At 35.4% G+C, this 26,968-nt stretch overlaps 1 protein-coding gene and 1 long non-coding RNA gene across 2 annotated transcripts; both read right to left on the bottom strand.

Moving 5' to 3' along the window:
- Positions 1 to 19,228: 19,228 nt before the first annotated feature.
- Positions 19,229 to 20,468, bottom strand: LOC145154991 (uncharacterized). The gene is made up of 2 exons (XR_013735460.1): positions 19,808 to 20,468; positions 19,229 to 19,614 (listed from the first exon to the last, which is right to left on the bottom strand). It is a non-coding gene; the product is annotated as an uncharacterized LOC145154991 (long non-coding RNA).
- A 1,687-nt stretch (positions 20,469 to 22,155) lies between these two features.
- LOC145154974 (fasciclin-like arabinogalactan protein 15) lies at positions 22,156 to 24,384 on the bottom strand. The gene is made up of 3 exons (XM_079075569.1): positions 22,839 to 24,384; positions 22,449 to 22,575; positions 22,156 to 22,359 (listed from the first exon to the last, which is right to left on the bottom strand). The coding sequence occupies exons 1-2, from the start codon at positions 24,145 to 24,147 to the stop codon at positions 22,520 to 22,522; spliced, it is 1,365 nt and encodes a 454-aa protein (XP_078931695.1). The 5' UTR covers positions 24,148 to 24,384; the 3' UTR covers positions 22,156 to 22,359; positions 22,449 to 22,519.
- Between the last annotated feature and the right edge of the window lie 2,584 nt (positions 24,385 to 26,968).

Here is a 26,968-nt window from a genome sequence, read left to right as displayed (position 1 = left end):
AATAAGTTATTTTCTGAAAATTTCCAGAACTTCTTATTTTATTGATGGGATTCTGAGAAAAATCATGTTTATGCATAAAATGAGTTTTAGATAGTTTGGTGGATTTAATTTGTTTCTTGTATGAATTTGAAACTTTTAACAACATACCTTGATGAATGCTTCAAGAGGGGTGAAGATTTGAGTATAATAGATTGTTCTTGGCTGGAATATGAGTATTTCTTGGATGAATTTCGAGATTGAGAGTGAGAGAAAGAATAGAGAAGGTTTAAGTGGTGAAGAGAATAATGTGTTGGGAGAAAAAGGAAGGAAAGTGGATGGGAGGTGTGAGTGGGAGACCATGGGAATAATCTTTTTGCTTTTGGTGGTCTTCATAATTTCCCACTAACACAAGCATCTTTTACATAATTAATATAAGAGTTTTATAAAATTTAAAGTAAAGTTTATAAAAATAGAGTTTTATAAAATTTAATGTAAAGTTTATAAAAATGGAGTTTTATAAAAGATAGGTTATCATTTGATTATAACAATCTACTTTGATTTGAAGTTTAATTATAGCATTCAAGTTTGATTCTTTTAATTTAATTAGAGCATTATACTTTGATTTGATTTTAATATGGTATCATAATTTAATTTGATTATAGTTATAACGTTGTACTATACTATGTTGCTATTAACATCAATTTATATCGTAGTGTATGGGTTTTGATCCTATTAGCGTCAAGTAATCTTGAGTAGGGTTTATTAAATTTCCAATTGGGTTGGGTTGACCCGAATCCATTTTAGGCGGATGTCACAGTCTCCCCTACTTTAGGAAATTTCGTCCCGAAATTTAAGAAGAGAGTACCTTAAGAGAAAAGTTGTGGGTATTTGGTACGCATATGATCCTCATGCTCCCATGTATACTCAGGTCCACGTGCCGACTGCCACCTGACCTTAACTAGGGGAATGCGACTTCTTTTGAGTTGCTTTTCCTTTCGGTTGACAATTTCCAAGGGTTTCTCGATAAATTGCATTGTCTCGTCGATTTGGATATCCTCGAGAGGAACATGAAGGTTCTCGTCTGCTAAACACTTCTTGAGGTTGGCTATATGAAATACTGGGTGAACTTTCTTAAGCTCTGTTGGTAGATCCAACTCGTAGGCTACTGGTCCGATCCTTTTTATGATCTTAAACGGGCCTACGTAGCGTGGTTCCAATTTACCCTTGTGTCCAAATCGAACCACACCTTTCCATGGGGACACTTTTAACATGACCATGTCACCCAGGGTAAATTCAAGCGGTTTGCGTCGCTTGTCGGCATAACTCTTTTGTCGGCTACGAGCTGCGAGAAGGTTATCGCGAATCTGAGTGATTTTGTCGGTTGTTTCCTGGATAAGCTCAGGACCAACGATTGGAGAATCCACTGTTGCGCGAATCACGTGGGACTCACCAATTTCATGCCAGCAAATAGGAGATCGACATTTACGGCCATACAATGCCTCAAATGGTGGCATCTTGATGCTAGAATGATAACTGTTATTATAAGAGAATTCCACCAACGGTAAATGAGAGTCCCAGTTTCCTCCGAAATCCAAGACACACGCCCTCAACATATCTTCGAGTGTTTGAATAGTCCTCTCAGATTGACCATCGGTCTGAGGTTGATAGGCGGTACTGAGATCGAGGCGGGTTCCCATGGCTGTTTGAAGTGATTGCCAAAACCGAGAGAGAAATCTCCCATCACGATCTGAAATGATGCTGAGAGGAATGCCATGCCGACTAACTATCTCGTTGATGTAAATCCGAGCAAGTTTTTCGACTTTAAAATTTTCACGGATGGGAAGGAAATGAGCGGATTTGGTCAAACGGTCAATGATTATCCAAATGTTGTCGTGTCCTTTTATGGTACGGGGGAGTTTGGTTACGAAATCCATGGCGATCGCTTCCCATTTCCACCTGGGGATTTCTGGTTGGACCAATAGTCCAGAGGGTCGTTGATGTTCTACTTTGACCCTGGAACATGTAAGACATTTGGCCACGAATAAAGCAATATCCTTTTTCATTCCCGACCACCAATAATTGGTTCTCAGGCCATGATACATCTTGTCAGTGCCCGGATGAATGGAATATCGTTTATGGATTTCTTCCATCAGGAATATACGAAGATTGTCACGATCTGGGATCCAGATGCGATCTTGATAATAGAAAATACCATCAGATTTAGTTTCCAACTCCCCATCAATTCCCGTGGGCATGTCATTTTCGGTAATTGCCGAGTGTTGGGCTCCTCGAATTCGGTCGCTGAGATTGGACAAGATAGGAGAACATATTAGATGAAATGCATGGGTATGTTCTTTTCGGCTTAACGCGTCGGCTACGACGTTTGCCTTGCCCGGATGATAGCGTATTTCACACTCGTAATCATTTAGGAGCTCGACCCATCGTCTTTGCCTCATATTGAGTTCCTTTTGATTAAGAATATGTTGCAAGCTCTTGTGGTCGGTGAAAATTACGCATTTAGTGCCGTAAAGGTAATGCCTCCAAATTTTAAGAGCGAAAATCACTGCACCGAGCTCCAAATCATGAGTCGTATAATTCCTTTCGTGGATTTTGAGTTGTCGTGATGCGTAAGCTATAACCTTTCCCCTTTGCATCAAAACACAACCTAGACCGAGATTGGAGGCATCGCAGAATACCACGAAATCTTCGGATCCTTCAAGGAGTGTAAGAATCGGAGCGTCACACAAACTTTGTTTAAGGGTTTGGAAAGCGTATTCCTGCTTGGGTCCCCAATCAAATGGTGTACCCTTGAAAGTGAGAGAAGTAAGCGGTAAAGCAATCTTTGAGAAATTTGAAATGAAACGCCGGTAATAGCCGGCTAAACCGAGGAAGGACCGAATTTCCTTGGGGGTACGTGGGGCTTTCCAATTCTGGACTGCTTCAACTTTTGCAGGATCGACTAAAATACCCTTGTCACTTACAATATGACCAAGGAATTGTACCTCATTTAACCAAAATTCGCATTTCAAAAATTTGGCGTAGAGCCGATTTCCTTGCAACGTTTGGAGAGTTAGGCGAAGGTGTCTTTCATGCTCTGCCTTTGTCTTGGAGTAAATGAGGATGTCATCAATAAAGACGATAACAAAACGGTCGAGATAAGGTTTAAATACCCGATTCATCAAGTCCATGAATACGGCAGGGGCATTTGTTAGGCCGAAAGGCATAACAGTGAACTCGTAATGACCATAGCGGGTTCGGAAAGCGGTTTTGGGGATGTCTTCTTCCCGTACTCGAAGTTGGTGATAACCCGAGCGAAGGTCAATTTTTGAGAAGCATGAAGCTCCTTGAAGCTGATCAAAAAGGTCGTCGATCCGAGGTAACGGATATCGGTTCTTGATGGTTAATTCATTTAACTCTCGATAATCAATACACATACGAAACGAACCATCTTTCTTTTTGATGAAGAGGACCGGGGCTCCCCAGGGTGAAGTACTAGGGCGGATAAATCCCTTATTGGTTAATTCTTGGAGCTGACTTGCCAATTCTTGCATCTCGGCTGGAGCCAATCGATATGGAGACTTGGCTATGGGAGTAGCCTCAGGAACAAGATCGATGCGGAACTCTAGCTCACGTACTGGAGGGAGTCCAGATACGTCATCAGGAAAGATGTCGGGAAAGTCTCGTACTATCGGAATATCTTCGATCTTCTTTTCTTTGACCTTTGTTTCCACCACATGGGCTAAGAAAGCCATATATTCTTTTGGTAGATATGATCGAGCTTGAGTACATGACATAAGACTAAGCTTTTTCGAATGAGTCTCGCCATAAATACGAAGATTTTGACCGTCGGCGAGAGGAATACGAATGAACTTATCGTAACATACTATTTCAGCATGGTTTTGGGATAGCCAATCCATTCCTACGATGATGTCGAAGCTACCAAGTTCCATAGGAACTAAATTAACAGAAAATTTATGACCGCAAAAATCGAAAGTGCAATCTTGGATGATTGCATTGAGTGAAACGTATTTTCCATCGGCGACTTCTACGGTAAAATACTCATCAAGAATCGTGCGAGATGTGTGAAGTGTGGGCTCAAATTCCAAAGACACAACTTTTATCGGCACCTGAATCAAAAAGTACTGACGCGTAGCAGTCATTTATGAGAAACGTACCATTTACGACCTTGTTATCGGTCTTTGCTTGGGTTGCGGTAATGACAAAGGCTCGGCCTTTGGGAGCTAGAACCTGCATTGTTGGATTTGCCTGGGCTTGGGTGTTGATGATATTGACTAGCCTAGGACACGCGTTTCTGAAATGGGTGGGGTCACCACAGTTGAAGCATGTTCCAGGTGGATATCGGGTTTGTGTTTGCTGATTTGAGGGTAGATAGAGTGGTCGCTGAGTTTTTGGTGCACGACATGTGTCCGCCAAGTGGCCATAGCGACCACAATTCGTACAGAGGCGACACGGGCTGGTGGTCATATGGTGATAGTTACAGTGGTTACAGAGGGGGTGAGGTCCGGTATACGGCTTTTTATTCGGTTGGGCTTGTGGGTGACTTGGGTGATAGGAGTACCAGGGGTAATAACAGCATGGTTGTGGTGATGACTTTTCCGCTTCTTTTTGTCATGTCGGTAGGAGGACTCGGACTTGACAATTAGGGGGGTCTCAGGGGTCGGCTTTTCAGTTAACATCTTTGAACCCTTGCGTGGGAGGACACCATCGTTCATATTGTCCTCGTTGAGTTGACCTGCTATTTCAATGGCGGATTCTAGGGTAGATGGCCTGCTGCTGGTCACCGAATCACGGATCTGGCGTGGTAACCCTTTGATGTAGCGGCGTATTGCAGTTTTCATAGGTTGAACCATGTGAGGTAGGAGTCTCGAGAGATCATGGAATCTATTGGTGTAGGTCGCGTTGTCGCCTCCCACCTGTTTCAGATTCCAGAATTCATCCTCGAGAGTTTGCAATTCGCTGTCAGGGCAGAACTTCTCCATCATGCGTTCCTTTAGTTTTGACCAGGTCATTCCCAAGGCAACAACCTCTCCCTTTGCCCATTTTTCTAGGTTCCACTATGTGAGAGCATGACCTTGGAGGCACCCTGTAGCATGACGGACCATCAGGTCCTCAGGACACTCGCTATGGATGAAAGTACTCTCCATTTCTTCAATCCATGTGAGGAGTGCGGTGGCACCATCGATGCCTTTGAAGTAAGGCGGATTGCAGTTACGAAAGTGCTTGAACGAGCAACGAGGAGTGGTTGCTGGAGCTTGTGGCTGAAGAGAATGAAGTTGGGTTGCAATTGTTGGGATGACGTTTGCTACCTCCTTGGCGATAAGGGCAGCTAGCCTTCAGTTGTTACGAGCAGCGTATGGGGGTCGTAATGCCATCTACGAGAAACACGCATATGGACTTGTGAGTTATTTGTAAATTGATTATGGAAATAAAGTTTTTAGACATTGTTGGGTAAAATAATTGTAAAACACTTGTTGGGCCATGGTTAGGAGTGTTGGGCACCTTTTGGGCTTTCCATGGTTACTAAATGTGAAACATGTAGCACTTGCGTGGGCCCCCACAAAACTAAGTTTTCACATGTCTTTCCCACTACTAGGCCCATTAGGGAACTTAATAGTCCAATGAGTTGATCATTTTGGAGTGTATCCTTTCGGATACGTTTGATAAGGTCGGGTATTTTGATGGCTCAAAAGTAATGTGAATGACGCGCTTTGGCCTATAGGTTTGGGAACTCTCGCCTTTGGTCCCCAGATAAGCAAACTGGTCCCTCGGTTGATTGGGATGTATACGAATGCTTGTCTAGTCAGGACTTTCGGGCTACCGGCACCTCCCCCTTCCAGTTACTACGCGTCCATTACTATGATCCTACCCAACTAGAGTGGATGACTTTGAACTTCCTATGAGCTCTAAGGAATATATATGTATATACATTTTTTTTAAAACCACTTGAATATGTGTGTGATTTTCAGAGAAATAGGAGAATATTCACCAGTGTATGCACACATATAAGTGTCAGGAGTAATACGTATGCACTTAAGGGAGCAATTAACACACAAAGGTATTCCTAGGATTTTCTAAGTGTGAATTGCATGCAGTTGTGTGTGCATTTTATAAACTAGCATACGAGAGGACCCTAGAGGCTATAGACTAGGTCAAGGCAATTAACCTAATTCCCTATAGTCAAGGGCTCTGATACCAATCTGTCACACCCCGATCCTTGTCGGAATCGATCAAGGCGTGATATATTGTTCAAAGTCTCATGACAACTATGTTATAATATGATTAGATTCAATTAAGTACTAAGTATGCAAACAAGATCCACAACATACAAATACAAATCCAAATACGAACAACATTTATTACATCAAATTTAAATAGTCTTGTGGATTTCTAAGGCACAACCTATTTTTCATCAACTTCATTCTTCAAATCTGCATCATGGGTAAAAACAGGTCAACTACGAGAGTTGGTGAGTAATCTAATTTTAGTAGAGAAAATTGTGAAGTTGAAACATTTATAATTTGAAATTTGTTTTCTTTTGAAGTCGGCAAACAATTTTATTTGAGATAACGGTTTATAAATCAAAAATTGATTAACAAATGATAACAACAACAATAAGTCCTCACCCTATATATACATATGTATATATATATAAATATATATAGGATGGAGCATCTAATCATCATACACACTCAACCACGTGCGATCAATCACCTTAGCGTCCCAAGGCGGGGTGGTCAACCCAATAGCGCTATTATTGTCCATAACGTACCTCAAGAATACGGGCATAGTCATGGAGATTAGACTAAAAATGGTAATGCACTACAAGTACATGTAGCGTAAACAAACTATAGTTATACAATTAATGACTCACGTATAAATGTCCCAACAATGTCTCAATTGTGATAAAACAATAAAATGAAGTTGGAACATATTAGAACCACATGATACACCCCAAAAGTATTGAAAATTATAAAATATGGGGTAGATTACTCACATTAGTCCCAAAACGAAATGCGTGTGTCGTACGATAGACGGTTCGGGTCAAAATGGCGTAGAACCTAATATAATTAATAGTTTTGGTTTAGGAACTGCTAAACGAGAATAGAGTATTAATACAAATAATTAGACACATATTCTTATATTAGATGATTTAACAATAATTCATTTTGATTAGAATATTAAGGTATTCATTTGTTAAATGAATTTTAAATTGAATTAATTACTTTGCATAATTAATTTATATTTTCAATTTAGGCCAGATTTTAATAATTTCTTATTAAAATAATAACTTGCCCAATTATAATTATTTACAGATTTTAACAATTATTTATATGAAATAATCATTAAAATGCATTTTTACATGCTTAAATACTTAGGAAAATGGTTTTAAATAGTAAACAGTATTGAAAAATTATGAAATTATTAGGAAATCATTATTTCATACAATATTAATTACTGTAAAATTTTTATATTTTTCTGAACTGTTTTAGTATTTATTTAATACTTTAATGATTAAACAACAACAAAATCCACGAAAAAATAATAAATGATTGCCAAAAATTCTGTAAAATTAACCATAGTTTTACAACATGATATAGAGCCCACTGTATAAGTTTCGGATATTTGTGACTATGGGAAGTATTTTTTATATATTTCATTATTAATTAATCAATAAAATCATAAATAATAGTAAACAGTAATATAAATGCATGAAACTTCATAAATTATGTTTAATCAATATATTGGTCATCCCAGAATTTTCTCAGAATTTATTGAATGCAAAAAGTATTTTATGTGAATTATTGCCCTACTTTATTGCAATAATTATAGTAATTCAATAAAAATAAGTTATTTTCTGAAAATTTCCAGAACTTCTTATTTTATTGATGGGATTCTGAGAAAAATCATGTTTATGCATAAAATGAGTTTTAGATAGTTTGGTGGATTTAATTTGTTTCTTGTATGAATTTGAAACTTTTAACAACATACCTTGATGAATGCTTCAAGAGGGGTGAAGATTTGAGTATAATAGATTGTTCTTGGCTGGAATATGAGTATTTCTTGGATGAATTTCGAGATTGAGAGTGAGAGAAAGAATAGAGAAGGTTTAAGTGGTGAAGAGAATAATATGTTGGGAGAAAAAGGAAGGAAAGTGGATGGGAGGTGTGAGTGGGAGACCATGAGAATAATCTTTTTGCTTTTGGTGGTCTTCATAATTTCCCACTAACACAAGCATCTTTTACATAATTAATATAAGAGTTTTATAAAATTTAAAGTAAAGTTTATAAAAATAGAGTTTTATAAAATTTAATGTAAAGTTTATAAAAATGGAGTTTTATAAAAGATAGGTTATCATTTGATTATAACAATCTACTTTGATTTGAAGTTTAATTATAGCATTCAAGTTTGATTCTTTTAATTTAATTAGAGCATTATACTTTGATTTGATTTTAATATGGTATCATAATTTAATTTGATTATAGTTATAACGTTGTACTATACTATGTTGCTATTAACATCAATTTATATCGTAGTGTATGGGTTTTGATCCTATTAGCGTCAAGTAATCTTGAGTAGGGTTTATTAAATTTCCAATTGGGTTGGGTTGACCCGAATCCATTTTAGGCGGATGTCACAGTCAAGTCCACCACAAAAGATCGATAAGACTATTCGTCATGATTTACTAAAGTTTAGTAAATGTGGTTATACTTACAAGTTTAAGTGTAATTCTGAAACATTGGAACAGTTTCAATGTATGGCAGGACGGATAAGAAGAATCAAATTAGGCAGAAAGATAAAAGTTTCTCTAATCTGAAGAGCTGGGAGAGTTCTTGAGTATCTTGTTTTATGATTATCTTAGTGATTATGAAACCATATCACAATTGATCCTCTAAGGACACCTTAGTGCATTTGTTTGACTAAGGAGAGGAATCATGAATTGTTGAAATGGTTAAATCAAAAGATAAATCATACTTCCTTCCAAAATCATATCATAGAGTCTTACTCCAAGATTGTAACTTGAGTGACATAATCTTTAGAAAGTTTATAACACTTGTCAAATGTAGAGTAATATGTTTCCTATTCTTGTACATTTGAAATTGGTAAATTATGATGTTTTGGATAAAATAGAGACCAACTAAGACCAATTGTGAGAAGTGTTTAACTTGAAAAGAATCCACACTAACTCTTGAATATTTGTTTTGTCAAGGAATGATCCTTGACAAAAGAGAATCTTATATGTCAAGAGGTCAGTGGGAGTCTTTAAAAAATCTTGAGATGGTTTCAAGAACTAATCAAGAGTATTGTTAATCACTAACCCACGACTTGAGGTTTGTAACGTATCGTGTTGACATATTCTTATTTTTGTGCCTATTACAGTTAAAGTTGGCTATGCTTGTGAGTTCTATGAGTTCTCAATTGTTTGCATAACAATGTGGAAGCAATGGTAGGCCCTTGAGCTGTCAAGTGGCAAGAAATTAAGATTGAACAAGTTCAGTCCATATGAGATTGGGTTTGTCACTAACCCTGTCTTATGATTATGTTTTTGACAAATTCACATGGATAGGAATACATACACCATAAAAATCTAAGTGTCATAAGGTTTCTCTCCGATTCATGAAAATGATGGTGAGGAAACGCTTTCACTAAGTAGATTTTAAGTAGATAGTAATTGTGAGTTTTGCATTCTCAAAGTCATTAGTGGAGTGCGTGTGGTTAACCGGCACACTAACATGGACTTGTGAGAATGGCAAAAGGTCTAAACATTATGATTACGACATCTTTCTTCATAATTGTTTAGACAAACATGTGAGATATCTAAGGAAAGGTGTATGTTTTTGATAAAGTCTTATCAAAGCAATCTTGTATCAGAAATCTGAACTTTGGCAAGAAAGTCAATAAAGTATTGATTTCTAGAAGTCCAGTTGATCTTTGAATAATGTCAAAGATAGTGGGAGCATAAGTGTTGTGCTAGTGAGATAATAATCATTGTGCTAGTGGGAGCATGATTATTATGGTTAGTGTTGCAAGTTAGCAATGTTAATTATAGAAAACAAAAAGTTCAATTCTCTTTGAAAAGTTGTTTTGCTATAATTAAGGGAGAGGATTTATACTTCATTCCAATTCTAAAAGCTTAGATTGAGATTTTAATCGGTTTTAGTGAAGGATATATATGAATGTTATGTTGGAATGGTTCAACATAAGGAAATTCTATATATGTTGCATTCTCAAAATTCGATTATGATTACGGCATCCCTCTTCATAGTTCGAATTGTGAGAACATGGCAAATAAAAAAAATTATAGCATGAATCGTGTCCCATATGCTTCGGCTATAGGATCGATTGCATGTGCTATAATATTTATCATTTCTAAATTTTCCAAATGCCTAGGGCGTTAAGAGGGAAAAATGAATAGAACTGGATTTGACTAAAATGATTAAGCAATTGTCGAGGACAATCTGAGGTTTACCAAAGATTGGTTGCTCATGGACAGTTGAAAGTATAGAGATAGGACCATATTGACATATTCTGAAAGGAGGCAACTCTTGTTCAGAAGTGATAGTCAAAATGGGAATATGGAATTGTCTCCATAGGTGGAAGTTATTCTTTGAATCTGTGTAAGATTAGAGAACTTAATGCAAGAAGGATGTTCAAAGGAATGTACTTTGAATGTGAGACTTCGTTTCCATGGAATTGATCTCCATTGGAATACTTTGTAATGTTTGATGCCAAGTCTTTGTGACTTGGGCATAGTCATTACAAGAGGATCATTGCATATAAGTTTAGAATCTAACAGATCACAGTAAGAATTTGGTATTCTTACATTTACAAAGTAAGGATTGGGATTGTGAAATGAGCATCATTGAAATATTGTTAATCAATCTGTTTCACAAAGTAAGGATCATAGACAAACATAGTGTGCATACTTGGAGTATGGCATAGCTAGTGTTTGGACAAACATAGTGTGCATGCTTGGAGCATGGCATGACTGTTGTTTTAATTCAAGTATTAAGTTGATGAATCGAAACATTGAATAATGAGTAATCAATATGGTGCTTAGATAAAAGGTGTTTTTATTTACACTCAAAGTGTTGGGGCCATATAGGATTAGTATTATTCTTGTGTTTCACTTTGCATGTTTTGACTTCCAGAATAACTAGGTCATTCTTACCGAATGACTAAGTTATTCAAACCATCCACAGTCGGTCATATGTTGGAAGTAGATATGAATCAAGACTGTCATGAAGCTGGTTTGTAGATGTCCAAGGTAGTGGACATAACAAGAGTTGCTGCAACATTCATGAGTGCTCATAAGTTCTGAGTATTGGATTAAACTCACGCTCATTTGAATCACTTCATGGATTTTATCACGAGTGAATCATGAGACGATAATATCTTATATTCTTCAAACCTAGAGATATGAGTTTTTGACTATGACTTGGTTATACATTGATTGCACGAAAATGCATTGGTAACTCGATGTTATAAAACGTGCCTTTGTGTATGATTCAACAAGTAGTTAGTACAAGCATATGAGTCAAAGTTTATCCATTCCTTTTACCCTTAAAGGGATAAAAGCGATATCTGTGGGCCCCTCGATGATTTAGTGATGACACCCTAAGTGCTTGGCCAAGCGTGGACTAATTTGATTTGTTCAATTAGTCGGTCGTAATAAATCAGAAATCGGGAAACAATAAATGGATAGAGAGAATGATTATAATCCATGTCTCATTCCATATGATATCTAGAATGGAGGAATATATGATCACTTATATAATGGACACGTCATTGATTTTTTCAGAGTTCGGCAGCTGCTTTTAAGAGCTACGATTGCTGGTCAGGGTGGAGTTGTACTTGCAATAATAGTTATTAGACTTATCCAAGTGTGAGATTGTTGGATTAGTGTCTAAGTCCATAACTATAATTGGTATATACTTGACCCGACCCGGCATGGTCCATTTGGGTTGCATGGCATCGGGACATTTGGATAGACCTTTTGTGAGAAGAGGATATTTGTGACATATTAATATATTATAAGTTCTAATATATTAATATGAAATCATATTATTTAATTAGTATTGATCAAGAATTAATTTGGAATTAATTTAGTGATCAAAAGAGACTAATTAAATATATGGGGATTGATTATGTAAATCATTCATTCTTATATATGTGGGCTTATGATCCATGATTCTTTATGTTGGGTTTAACCCATGTGGTGACCCATGGATACTCCATGGAGGTTAAAACCCATGGAGCATAAGGAATGGGTAAAGTCATGAGTTACATGGTGTAACCCTAATAGCCACACTATATAAAGACCCCACTGGTTGGTGAAATTGGCACTAGTGCATACACAAGAGGGCAAGCCGATTTCTATGAGTCAAGTATCCTCTCTCATGGTTATTCCAAGATGTTCATGGTGTTATGTGAACCATTTGAGGTGTCACACTTGGGGCACTAGGCTCTTAAGCTCCATGGAATCAAGCTACAACAAAGAGGTATGTATTCTATCTAGTTTTGTCATCCTAGTACATATGATTGTATGCTAGTTAGGGTAATACCTTGGAAAATTGATATTTTCATGTATAATAGAGAAAACATAGATCCAAGGTATTTAGGGTTGCATGTACACCATAGGAGTGTTAGAATGCTCAAAACCCAACATTATCTAGTAGAGTAAAGGACTTAATGGATTAAGTCCTTAATGGGTTAAGTGAGAAACACTTAACCCTAATCGTCATTTTATGTGAACCCTAATTTCACTTGGACTTTGAGTTGGGCCTTCCTGTTGGGCCTTGGTGATTGGGACAATAATGGACCATTCAAGAGCAAGCAATTGGGCTAGAACATTTAGATGCGCTTTGGGGTAAGGCCCATATGTGAGGGTTGGGCCCAATTTGGAAAATTGGGCCATAGATGGGCCATAGTTTGGGCCTTAATGATTATATGATATTGGGCCATTAGAAATGCCAAATGTTTAGACTGGACTAAGTAGTTGGGCCTTTACTTATGACCATGTAAAGGTTTGGGCCCAATTTGGAAAATTGGGCCATATGTTGGGCTTTGAATCCTAGTTGAATTTGGGCCTATGGATTGGGGCCTTGGGCTTGAATAAGCCAAGCTTGGGTTAATGTAGTAATTATCCAAAGTATGTACTTATGGTTATGTAGTGGAACCCAATTATTAATTGGGTGTTATTTTGATGTTGACAGATTCGGGAATCTGTCATCCAGCAGCTAGGGTTTTATCAGCAGGACTTCAGCAGTGTGAGGTGAGTTTCCCTTCAGTAGGAACGGGTCTAAGGCACCAATGCCATCCCGTTTAGTAGTGTACGATATCGGGGTTAGCCCGATGTAGATTGTATGTCTCCGGACTACGGTCTGATGCCGAGCGGGGCCCGATGTAGTGATTTAGCTTACATGTTATATGTTATGTGTTTCGGACTTCGGTCTGATGCCGGGGAAATCCCGAGAAGTAGTTATGTATGCTTGATGTCTTTGTGATCCATGCATGTTTGTGTTATGTGTTATATGTTCCGGGCTTTGGTCCGATGTCGGGCAAGTCTGATGCAGTATATATGATTATGTTATATGTTTATGTTTTGTTATGTTCAGTACATTCCAGACTTCGGTCCGATGCAGTGGGCGGGGCCCAAGTTATTCCGGACTTCGGTCCGATGCCGGGCGGGGCCCAATTTATGCCGGACTTCGGTCCGATTCCGGGCGGGGCCCGATGCAGTGGGCAAGGCCCAGTATCTGTTATATGTGTTATTGTATGGTATGTAGTAGTTTGGGGAGACTCACTAAGCTTCGTGCTTACAGTTTTCAGTTTTGGTTTCAGGTACTCAGTTTTCAAAAGAGGAGCTCGGGAAGATTGCAGTGCACACACCATTTGATCAGCCTGGGATGTTTATACTCTGATATTTATGACAGTTGTTACAGTATTCGGAGATACATTGTTTATGATTTTTCTATGACATATGATGACTAGGGTTTTTATTATTAAATTAAAACGAAATTTTTAGACCGTGTTTTTGGGATGTTATATATATATATATATATATATATATATTGGGATGTTTTTGGGATGTTATATATATATATATATATATATATATATATATATATATATATATATATATATATGTGTGTTTTTGGGATGTTATATATATATATATATATATATATACAATACATATATATATATACATATATATATATATATGTATTGTAACACCCGACTTTCGTAACATGTGTTATTTTACGAAATATAGATATTGTGAGTTGAGCAAATGAGATAAAGCCTTGAGTTGCTTTATTTTTAGAAATAATATTTATAAAAAGATAATCAAATAATGTTGTAGAGCTTATTGAGAAGATTTTGTGGATAAAAAGATCATCAAAAACGGAGTCCATATGACGAAGTTATGATCGTTTGAAGATTTGATGAAAGTGCGCTGCTATATTGAGAAAGTGAACAAAAATCAAGTCAACGGTCAAACCTTTGACTCTCACGACGTGAGGAATGCTGTCTCACGACGGGAGCAACGTGAATCGACAAAAACACATGTCGAAAGAGCAGAACACGTGGCAGAAACCGGTCTAAACGCTTCTCATGACGTGAGAGGTATATGTTCACGACGTGAGCATCCCCAGAGTATAAATATGAGTTTTTTGAGTCATTTTGGAGTATTTTGGCGTATGTGAGGAGATATGTTGTTCGAGATCTACTCTCGGGAGTCTATACCGGAGATGTTATGCTGGCGTACGGGTGATACAGAGTTGAGTTGCGGGATACAGTAAGGTATTTTTTACTCGATAAATTGTATTTATGATATCTGATTATTATTAGATATATTAGACCCGTGTAAGGGTTACGGGTATTTGTGATATGGAGCTATTATGAACTTGTTGGTGAGACTAGTGAGAAAATCTCATGATTAGATATTGAGTTTGGTTGATAAGGGTTATAAACCCTATTACACGAGAAATACCCGATATGATGGATTTAGCCACGGGCTTACGGGTTTATCCTATTATGATAATATTATGATATTTGGTTATTATTATTATAAGAGGTCATAGGGTATAATTATTAGTGAGTCTGGACAGCATCTGAGGAACTTGTTATTTGATAAATAGGTGTTACCATGTGACGAGCTGATAGATAGTGGAAAAGCAAAGCTGAGACTGGAATAAGTCTATCGACTAACCAGGTGAGTAACATCACCCTAACATCCAGTGTTGTGATAATTGTGATGATTATTAATTAGAATATTAATTGTTGATTGAGAGATTGAGAAATTGTTGAAAAATAGATTATAGATGAGAGATTGGATTATATTAATAGATCAATATATGATCGATAGATATATTATGATTGGAAGATATAACCCATTTGATATATTGATCATTGAGTATGAGATTTAAAATGAGTGAGATACTGATTATTGATTGGGCAGGTTTTTGAAATGATTACATATGTGACAATTATGTGGAATATACATGATTTACATTATTTTTATGATTTATGATTTATCTGATTATGTTTTAGTAGTTGTTATTCACTAAGCCGTGAGGTTTACGTTTTTGTGATAATCTGTTTTGCAGGTAGATTTATTGTGACGCCCGACTCGATCTTGTGTTTGCTGTCACCACGATCCTTGTGATAACTTCTTGTATGCCAGAGTGTCACTGTACACCAAAATTATTTGTAAAACTTTTAAATGATTTTTGATAAATTTGAGTGTACATTGGTAGAAAAATCTAGGCGTTATATATATATATATATATATATATATATATATATATATATATATATATATATATATATTATTAAAACCATTATATTTTAAAAGTCTTATTTAAGGTTTTCTAACCTTAGGAAAAACTCAATTATTTTCATTTAAACATTAGAAAACCCAATATATTTTTTTAGTGCATCAAAACTCTTATATTTTAAAAAAAAAATTATCTAATAGACTAAAACCATCAAACCGTTGAGAATCGATTACCGAACATATTGGTTATCTAGTGTTTACTGAGCTCAAAGCCTTAAATTAGACATTTTAAAAAATATAATGGTTTTAACGTACAAAAAAAATATATAATGATTTTTTAAGAATTTGATGAAAATATATTGAGTTTTTCTAAGATTTTCCACATGATTAATCCGTAGGGCGTGTTCGGCACGGAGCGTTTGAGAGCTTCTAGCTTCTAGCGTTTGACAAAACGCTCCGTTTTGAACAAAAAACATTGTTTGACACTACAAGCTTGTAGCGTTTAGTTTAGACAAACCGTTCCAAATCCAAATGCTACTTCATATAGCGTTTAACAAAACGCTACAAGCTACAAGCTACCCGCTAACAGCTAATTTTGCCGAACACGCTCTACATATCTTTTTTTTTCTCTAGCAGAAATTGGTTTAAAGGATTTTTTTTCTTTTGATTAAAACGTGGATGGAGTGTGTTTAACAAAAATCCACAATTTAAGTTTTAGTTTGGAAAATGTTTAAAAATAATTCAAAACAAAGCTTAAAATATACTGAATGGTAAAAAAAAAGTTTATTATTTGGTTTGAAATTTGTTAAAGGCTCAGGTTAAGGTCTAAATCTGCTTTAAAAAAGTAGTAACTGGTTAAGTTCTAGAAATAATTTTGGGATTGGTTTCGATTTAACGACAAAATGATCCCCACGAATAAATTAAAATATAATGTTTTTGTTTAAATGTTATGCTTTATAAAATTATTTTGTTTATTTATTAAAAAAGGAAAAAAAGATGACATGGAAAATTAAAATGGTGTGGTGTATGGTGCTGTTTTCGTAGCAAAGAGGCGGAAGGTGGTGTAGCAAAAATATGTGCGGAGAGAATGGCCTATACTATAAATCAAAAAATATTAATAACATAAAGCTGGAGCTAAAACTTTTATCATATTTTTTATCATTAAAAAATATTTGCTTAATTTGTTATGATGACCTTTTTTATGCGTTTTTATCTAGAGATTAAGATGTATTCAAATAATTAAATATTTTATTATGTATGAGTACATTTCCATAAAAACAAAGATTTTGAAAGAAAATCATTAAGTATATTTTCAACAATAAAGAAAACAATAACCTTTGTTGTCCACCGACACATTAACACCCTCTTTTGCCCATTTCTATTTTATATTTAAAATGAAAAAGGGTTTTATAAAATGAAATATGTGGTCGCTTTCTTTATGACTTTCCTAACAATCACTCTTTCAGTCTTTCTTGAATTCTTGTCCGTTGTATTTGTTTTTTTATTTCCATTGTGACATAACATCTTTCATCTTCCTAATCCAAAGTTACTCATATCCTTACAAAAATATAATTAAAAAATCTAGAAAATAAACATGATTGATTCATAAAGTTTTCATCAATGTTCCAACATTGATCTCATAACAAATATGGTAACTCCAAATAACAAGCCAGGTGCATGACTTCTTTATATTTGTTATTTAGTTTTTCTATAGTTTTTAAAAACGTTCGAATTTGATCTAATTCGACTTGATTTTCTATCTAAATTTATTTGAAATAACTAATAAGAGTTCAATAAAACATATGACTATTTGCATAATAAAACTACTGACATTATTATTTCCATAATAAACTTATACACATATATTAGAGTTACTTTGGAATCCAGTTATTTTATTCATAAAAACTGTTATATTAAAAAATATATAAAAACTAAATATTATATAAAATAAAATATTAATTAAAGGGAAATCTCCATTATTTTACCCTAAAAACGAAAAAGCATGAATTACCGGTAAAAATGGCGATTTGATCCTTTTTTTTCCGGTTTACCGGTTTTATTACTTACATGTTTCACTAAAGTCCCATTATTTTACCCTAATTTGCGAATAATTCCCAAAATAAAATTTACTGATGATTTGGCCATTTTCTTCATGTAACATACATTTTATCGGTTTCATTGCTGACTTAGACACATAGTCATTAAATTAGCTGATAAGATGAATACGATGGGTTATATAATGTCACATTTACTGTAAAACTTGATACCCATCTCATCGGCTCATTTATGACTATGTATCTACGTTAGCAATGAAACCAATAAAATGTGTGTTTCCAAGAAAAAATGACAGAAAATGAGTTGATGTCTGATGAGATGAATATATTGGGTTACATAAGATTAGATAGACAATTTGATATTTCTTATAAACGTAAAAAATAACGCAATTGTTGTTAGTTTATGTAATTATTGTAGTCTTCGTTGGCTGCATTTTATGTTCCAAAAAGATATACAATACATCAGGATATCAAGTTTTATGCTAAACATAGCATTATATAACTCAACATATCCATCTCATCATCTCATTTAATGACTAGGCGTCCTGGTCAGCAATGAAACCGGTAAAATGTATGTTACATAGAGAAAAGGGTCAAATCATCAGTAAATTTTATTTTGGAACTTATTCGCAAATTAGGGTAAAATAATGGGACTTTAGTGAAACATGTAAGTAATAAAACCGGTAAACCGGAAAAAAAGGCCAAATCGCCATTTTTACCGGTAATTCATGCTTTTTCGTAAACAAAATTTAGTTTGAGACTTTTTCGTAAATTAAGGTAAAATTTTAGGATTTTTCTGGATATTTCCCTTAATTAAAAGGATAAAAATAAAAATGAAAAAGAAGGTAGATGTTTTGAGTTATTGATATGAGAAATGAAATAAAAATGTCAAATCAAATAATGAATGTGCTAATAGAAATTCTCATGGAGTCATGGTGCCGGTAGCAATTGTCTTTCCTCTCCGAATTATCATCTAAAATCTTTAATGTAGTTGGAACTATAAAGCAACATCATTTTCTTCACTCCTGTTTATGTGGGACTAAGGGGCTGTTTATGTGGGACTAAGGGGCTGTTTAGTAGGATCTGAATTTTTAAAATCTGAATTTTTAAGAGATCTGAATTTCTAAGAGGGTCTGAAATTTTAAGAGTTGAATGTTTAACATGCTGTTTGGTTGGGACCTCTGAATTGTTGTGCTGAATTATTAAAATGACCATTTTATCCTTTTGTTTTATTTTTTATTAAATTCAACTGTTTGTTTAGAAAATAACCTAATAAATTTCTTAAATACGTATTAAAAAAATATAAACACCATATAAAATCCAAATTTAACATAAATCAAAATTAAACCACACAAAAAGTAGCATAAATTTTCCAGAATTGTGCAACAAACCAAACAAAAAACATTTAAACACATTTCACAACAGAAGTTGATACATGAATACATCCTTTCAAAACTCAACTTTCATTCAACAAATATAATGAATCTATATAAATCATCTACCTACAATTACACAATATCCCCCACACTACACTGCATACTTCTTTCCTAGCCAAATGTCAATAGTTCAATACTTGTTTCTTCAACTGCTTTTATAATCCTTTCAAAACCACAAGTCAACCTGTATGCAAATATTGTATACAACAACCCACCATCAACCATTATCCAGCCACCATATCCATTAATCCAAATCCAACATTACCCCCCTTCACTCTTTCCTGAACCACCGAACACCACCCACACAAACACCATTCCTACATTTTACCACCATCACCACAGCCTATAACGACAAAACCAAATCACCCAAAAAAACATACACAAAAAAAAAATTGACCATTAACATCAAATATAGATTACAATTGAAGAAATCAGAAACTGAATAGCATAACATAAGAACTGATTAGCATAACATAAGAACTGATTTGGAGCATAACAAAAGAAGAGCAATCAATTTTCAGAAGAAGAGAACAAACCTGTTATCGATTTCTGATTTTGGACTTTAGGGCACAGAAAATGCTGGGAAAGCTGCTGAGACGAAACAAACGGGGTTACAAGGCTGCTGGGACATCGGCGATCGGCTGGACGGCGTCGTTTCAGGCGGTCTTCGGCGACGGGAACTATGCGAAGGAAGCAGACTCGAACCGGGGAAGAAAACGCAACTCGAAAATCAGAAATCGCTGCTGAGACGAAACAAACGGGGTTGCAAGGCTGCTGGGACATCGACGATCGGCTGGGCGGCGTCGTTTCAGGCGGTCGTCGGCGACGGGAACTAGGTGAAGGAAGCAGACGCGACTGGGGAAGAAAACGAAGGAGGAAGACGCAAGAACAGGAGAATAGGAGGCGGGTATGTCCGACCGTGTCGTTTAGGGGCAAAACAAGATGCGCGTTCCTTTTTTTTTATTTTCAGACTTTGTTCAGAATTTGAAAAATTAAGAGGTGTTTTTTATTTTAAGAGGTAAAAAATAAGACTCAAACAAACAATCTGAATCTGAATTTTTCAGACATTGCCTCTTAATTTTACAATTAAGAGGTAAACAAACGGACCTAAGCAAAAGCAAAAAAACTACAGCTTTACCAAAGCAAAGTGACAAATAATGTAATACTCTTAACAATACGGCATGAAACCAGTGAAACCTTTTTTAGCTTTAACTTCTTGTCTTCATTAACCCTTTTGAGATTCAATCACAATCACCAAGTGTTATTGTCATCTGGGCTTACTTTTACAGTATTAGACTCGTGGTTTTATTTCTTAATACCAGTGTGTAATATGGACTAAAACATTTTGAGTAGTAAAAAGTCACGTCTAGATCGGAACTAATTATAGTATTTTTAGTCGATTGTATTCAATTTTATACTGGAGTCATCAGTACTCCTAATTTGAGTACTTGACTCATGCTAAAATTTGTACATGATATGCCTTCTTGTATTAAATGAGTTGGTTTGTTATGGAGATCGTGTTATAACACGGATAAATAGTTATATGGCATGCCGATTGATGAAATGAGTTATTTCATTCTATGATTATGGATTTTATGGCTAGGTGTTCGAAATCATATTACATATATAATTGGTGTCTTATGAAAATTTGTTTCCTGCATTATTGCACATGCATATTTTTGTGAAAATCATGAACTCGCAAGATGCATAGCTATTATGCGTACGTATCAACAAGTATTAAAGTTGATGAATCTTCAAAAGGAACGACTAGAGCTGAATGAGCTTTGGGATGACATTAATTAGTCATTTATCTATGTTGATTTAATTTGAATTTAAACTATTGTAAGTTCTAATGTATTAGTATTAAGCTTTCATTATGAAATATTCACTATCTCTCATCCAGTGTATAGATTCCAAGTAATATTAAAAAGGGGGTATTAATGTGTTATATCAATTACCAAATTAGCACTAACATAGTAATGTTTGATTTAATTTTCCAATACCAGAAAAAGGGTATCAATTAAATTAATACACATGTAGCATGAGTCCATAAAGTCATCACCTTACCTTACATGTGAAGGTGTGATGATTTCCATGAAGAAAAAGCCAATATGTAATTGCCATCACAATCCACCATTATTGTTATTGTATTTGCATTTGAAAGTGACCAATTAACATTATATGCATCTTATAGAAGCTCAACACCTCACATTTCTTATTAAAAAAATTCAATCCAATATAGTAAATACCATCATTAGCAATGATCATTTGTTTGATCTCTTTGGGTCCATTTAAGACCTAAAACTTCTTAGCAAAATTTGTTAATTTATTGTTTCCTTTCATTTTCGATCGATAATAAATTGTCATTGAAGTGATTAACAAACTACAACCAGCTATAAGCTACTTTGTTTTTTAAGTTTTTTAAGATTTCATGTTTTGCATGCCAGAAAATTGCTTATAACCCATATTTTTAAGAAAGCTACTTAAAAGTTTTTTAAAAGCTTTAAAAAATTTCCTAAACATACTCATAATTAATTATAGATAACATAAATTCTTCTCCAGCTTTTTAAATTTTTTTTAAAATTTACTCATAATTAATTATAAAAAACATATATTCTTCTAAAGCTTTTTAAAAATTTCCCATATCCCATATACTCGACATTAATTATAGTAAACATATATTCTTCTAAATTTCATTTTATGTCATTTAATATTCTTCAGCAACCTTAAAACTTCTTTTTATTAAACGTTATTTTTATCGACTAGTTTTTCAGCTATTACGCCAAACATACCCTTAATAGTAATTATCCGTTAATGTAAAATACAAATAAACATTGCATATTCAAATAAGATCGATATATAATTTTCATCTTTGCTAGGTAGATTAAAAAGACACATTTGTATATTTATCGAAAAACAAAATAAATACATCAAAAAATCATTTATAGTAATTACAGTTTTTATAGTAATAAAATAAAATAATTCTTCAAAAAAAAGGCAAACTTTGTTCATCGTCTGGGGAAATGTAATCTGCACCGTCCACTTCCCTTTTATCTATAGTATTTGGACAGAATCTTTCCTAATATAACTGCAACGCAAAAATAATCATATTTAATAAATAATCCATTGTAAATAAAAAAAATATTAATAAAAGCATCTTTACAAATAAATACAAACCTTTCTCTGCAACGCTGTATTTGATTTTTTTTTCATTTTTTAGTAATTTTCTTTGAACATAAAAAAACAAATTAACAACTCTGTCCAAGTGCTCCAGCTAATGTACATGCCACTTCCATTAATTTCCCTGCATTTAAAAAAATATTATTTAGTCATACAATTCATGAGGCATAATTTACAAATCTTACTGCACTAAGTACAAGTGGGGTATAGGGTAAGCGAAAGGAGTGGCTTCAGTCGATCACAGCTGGGGTTTGTCTGGACTTTTTAATAAGTTGTGGCAAATTGTACAAAAAAGTACAAGTCACTAGTGCACGAGATTAAAGTCCTATTTTGACTCTTGATAATCAAAGAATTTACAAAAAAGCTTTTACGGAATTACGGTTTTACCTCTCCTTTGCTTTGAGACAACCTTCGGCGCCGTCGTCGGTGCCACCTTGCTAGACGGAGTCTCCGTCGTTTCCTCCACCGGAAATAGAACTCCATCAATACCCTGCACTGATATCCTCCCGTCGGTGTAAATATCCGGGTCGAACAAATACGCAGACTCCTCGCCTTGACCGAACTTCACTGACCCATCAGCCTCCTCCGCCACCACCTTATGCGGTAGCCGGAGTGTATCATATCGGACCTTCCCGAACCGCCGTACTGAGTTGTACATACTTTCTTCGGTCTGATATTCCGGTATTATATGATAGTACATTATCTGCTCCGGTGCACCCGGGTCACTGAGTTGGTCGGTGGTAAGTTTAGCCATGGCTTCATCGTTGGGTGCCAACACAGTTAAAACATAACCCTCCGACACTAATTTCCCCATCTCCGTCGCTAAGGAAGTTAGATTTACCAATATGTCTGCTAATTCGTTGTAGCCACCGTAATGGAGTAGCGTTTGGATGAAATCTTTCACCTGGCTCTCGCCGTCGAAGTGGTGGCGTGGACCACCGGGGCCTGGGGCTGGTGCAGGTGCTAGAGAGGGGCCCGGAGCCAATGCGTCGTATACCGGAAGTGCCGGTGGAGCACCGGCAGGAGCCGGAGTAGCTGATTTCTTTAAACGGTGGGTTCTCGGATCCACAACAGGAGCTCCTTCCGGTAAAACAGCAGAAATAGAACTCAAACTCCTCCGCCGATTGAAATCTTCTTGCACCGATCGAGGAACCAACAACCGCTCAATCCCATGGATCAACCCGTCGGCTCGGATGACGTCATCGGGACGAACAACTCTAGCTAGACCACCGACCATTTTCTCGCCGGAATTCCCTCGTGTCAACGGCAAGCGGTTGTCGGATTCGTCAACACAAAGCGTCTGATGGTGAACAACTTCTTGTTCAGGCCATTCCTTTGCCCCAACCCGAGACGGAATTATATGGTAAAGCAATAGATTCTGTAGAGACTTGAGATTCCGGGGCTCAAGCAAGAAGCGTTTGAACTCAGGATCCATTTGTCTCTCAAGAGCTTCATTATTGGGTGCGAAAATGGTGATATTGTGATGCGAAACCGCTTGCTCAAGCGTCTGTAGAAGAAGTGCTTTCTCAACGAGCTCCGATAGCTCTGTGTAGTGTGAATCGAGAAGTGCTACCAGAACCGAGTTGGAATTAATCTGGGTAGAACTAGATTTGGGGTTTTGTGCCGTCAATGCATTTACATTAATGGCGAGAAAGAAGACGATGAGGTTTAATGCACCATAGATCTGAGAATCCATGGCGCCTAAGTGGGAGAAATTTACAAGATTACAGATTACCTGAAGAAGATGATGATGAACTTGACTACTTGAGATTCGAGAACACTTTCTTTCTATAAATTTGATGAAAATGTGTGTCGTGTTTTTATAAAATTTTGCACTTTCCCTTTGCTAAAAACTGGTTTCTCTCTCTATAGGGTTTGAGTGGAATTAAATGGAAGATGGGATTAAAACAGCGGGTTCAGGTGGTAAGATGAGAGAGAAAGACGAAACGGCAAGCGGTGGTGTCGTTTTATGAGTTAGGAAGGGAAAACACAGGCTGGCTGACAGGATGGGTCCCACACGGTGGACAAAAAGGCTTTTTGCGGTTCTTGTATGGCTTCCCAGCTCATAGTTCCTATTCTCTGGAATTGCATGAATTAGGAAGAAAAAAAAATTATTTCCGAAATGAAAATAATCTGATGAATTATAAGAAAATAATCATCTTTTAACAAATTTTAAAAGTGGTTGTCAAGTTCTAAAGTGTACTTTTTTATATTTGAACACAACATTTTTTTTATTTTTGAACATATTTCAACAAAAAACAAGTTTGATTTTTTTTGTTTATACAAAATCCAGATATTCGAACTTGAATATGAATATCCATACATATTTTTCCAAAAAATGTTACTTGGACCATTTTCTTTTTCTGAGCTTCTAAGATTTTCTTCATTGGTATAATTTTCAAACATACTTTTTTTTATAAATTTCCAACATGTTTTTCATTGATATGCATGGGGTTGAAATTTAATAACATTATCGTTACTAGTAAGAGTGAAAACTTGATAACATTATCACAAAAATTGTCGAATTGACATATGGTCTAGGAATTTGACAAACTTCCGCATAGTTAATGAAAAAATAGAAACAAAATGATAAACAAAACATGTCGCTTGGCTATGGATTCCTTGTTATGTTGACTACAAAATTCGTTTGGAAAGGTACTGCATTCAATGCTATGGATTCCTTGTTATGTTGACTACAAAATTCGTTTGGAAAGGTACTGCATTCAATCCATATATATGCAAGTTATAAGACCATGAATATCGGGTGTTGCACATTCATTAATATTCATTACATTGTTAGTATTTTAATACAATGTTAATATTCTTTACAATATTATCATTCTTTACACTTGTTAATATTCTTTATAAATGTTAACATTCTTTACATTGTTAATAGTCTTTATAATATTAACATTATTTACCTTTTTATCCACACTCATAGTATTTCATATAACATAATTCATTTTCGAGTTTTACTTCAACTATATCTTTGTTTAGACTATGATTCCACACTATTGAGTCACTTGTGTACCTTTTTCCAACTATAGCAACCTACTTTTCTATTTGTTTGGATATATGACCAACTCCTGAAACTTTTACACCATTTTACTCTTAATAAACATTATAACATGTCCCAATGAATTTTCTATCATACAATAACTCATAGGACAAAATTGACATTGTATTCCATGTTTTGTCCCGTTTTATTTTATTTTCAAGGTTCTTGCATTTTACCCTTTTTGGTCTTATCTTTTATAGGGCTTTAAGTTTATAACACACTTGTTATACTTGCAGGTAAGTTAACCAAGCATTACATTACTTATTTTCTTCATCATACTACAATTTGGTGATTTTTCCTACTTTTATCCCACTTCCAACATAACGAAATCATGCATTGTCAATTTTACATTTCTTGAATAAACCAAATACTAAGCATAAAGATATTATTCTATAACATATCATGACTTGTTTAATCATAAATTTCTCATGAACTTGGTTATTGGGTAATATTTGACATGATCCACACTTTTGTCCATATTTTATGCATTTTAAAGACTTGACCCTTTTTAGCAACATACACAAACATAATTCAATATACAAACATATTGTAACTTCCTTAACTATCTTTTTATCATGCTACAATATGTTAGTGGTGTTTGCTAAATATGGTCTTCGGCTAACTATACAAATGATCTCAAACTACCTTGTCTCTTAAGTACCCATGTCACCAAAATAAATCCATTATTTAAATCAAAACAATAAGAAATTATAGTTTAAAAGTAAGTGAAAATGGTAACTGTCATGATACTCGTTGAACTCCTAAAGACTTGATACAATGGCTAAGAACTCTTTCTTCATGGGCTGACAAACCGTTAAACCTATCGCTTAACATGTACAACAAAGACACTCATAACACATCCTCGTTCAATAACCCATCAAGGGATTTATCAGATGCGTCCTCTACTTTTCTAACCTAAATGGGTCGCTTACTAAAACCATGAGAAAAGACCAGTGACCGCAACTTGTAACCGAACGAGGTAGCCGATAAGTAATCACCAAACTATAACTCGGTGAATAATACCAAATTCATTCATCCCAAAGGTGATTTGTACTCGTCGATCTCGAAGAAAATTTGCTTCACTTCACTTGGTGGTTTGTAACTTTGTAACATCCGGATTTTCAGGGACATTATTGTGTATGTTAATCTTGAGATTTAAGGAGGGACTCGACGAGTTGCAGGAGTGCACTCGACGAGTCGGGTCAAACTTGGACTGTTGACTCGAGTTTGACTTCTGTTGACCATGGGGTTTTGGTCAACATATGTGATGGAGACCTTGGAGGGGGGTAAATGGTCTTTTACCCACTTTAATGAGTTAGAAAGAGAAAGACCCGCCTTCGATTATCTGAGTTGTGAGAAGAGTAATAATAAGAGATATTCATCCTTTGTGTTAGGAGGAGACTAGTTCGAGATCCGAGCGCGAGGTTATTTGCTCATCTGCTAGCCGAGGTGAGTCTTC

The sequence above is a fragment of the Lactuca virosa genome, chromosome 1 (assembly GCF_052849685.1).
Source record: "Lactuca virosa cultivar CGN04683 chromosome 1, Lactuca_virosa_CGN04683_v6, whole genome shotgun sequence".
NCBI lineage: Eukaryota > Viridiplantae > Streptophyta > Magnoliopsida > Asterales > Asteraceae > Lactuca > Lactuca virosa.
This window is presented reverse-complemented; position numbering and strand designations above follow the sequence as displayed.

Excerpts from the sequence above, each read along its gene's own strand:
- LOC145154974 (XM_079075569.1), bottom strand. The coding sequence starts at position 24,147 with ATGGATTCTCAGATCTATGGTGCATTAAACCTCATCGTCTTCTTTCTC. Across the intron at positions 22,576-22,838 it reads TGTCTCAAAGCAAAGGAGAG|GGAAATTAATGGAAGTGGCA; the intron begins GTAAAACCGTAA and ends TTTTAAATGCAG.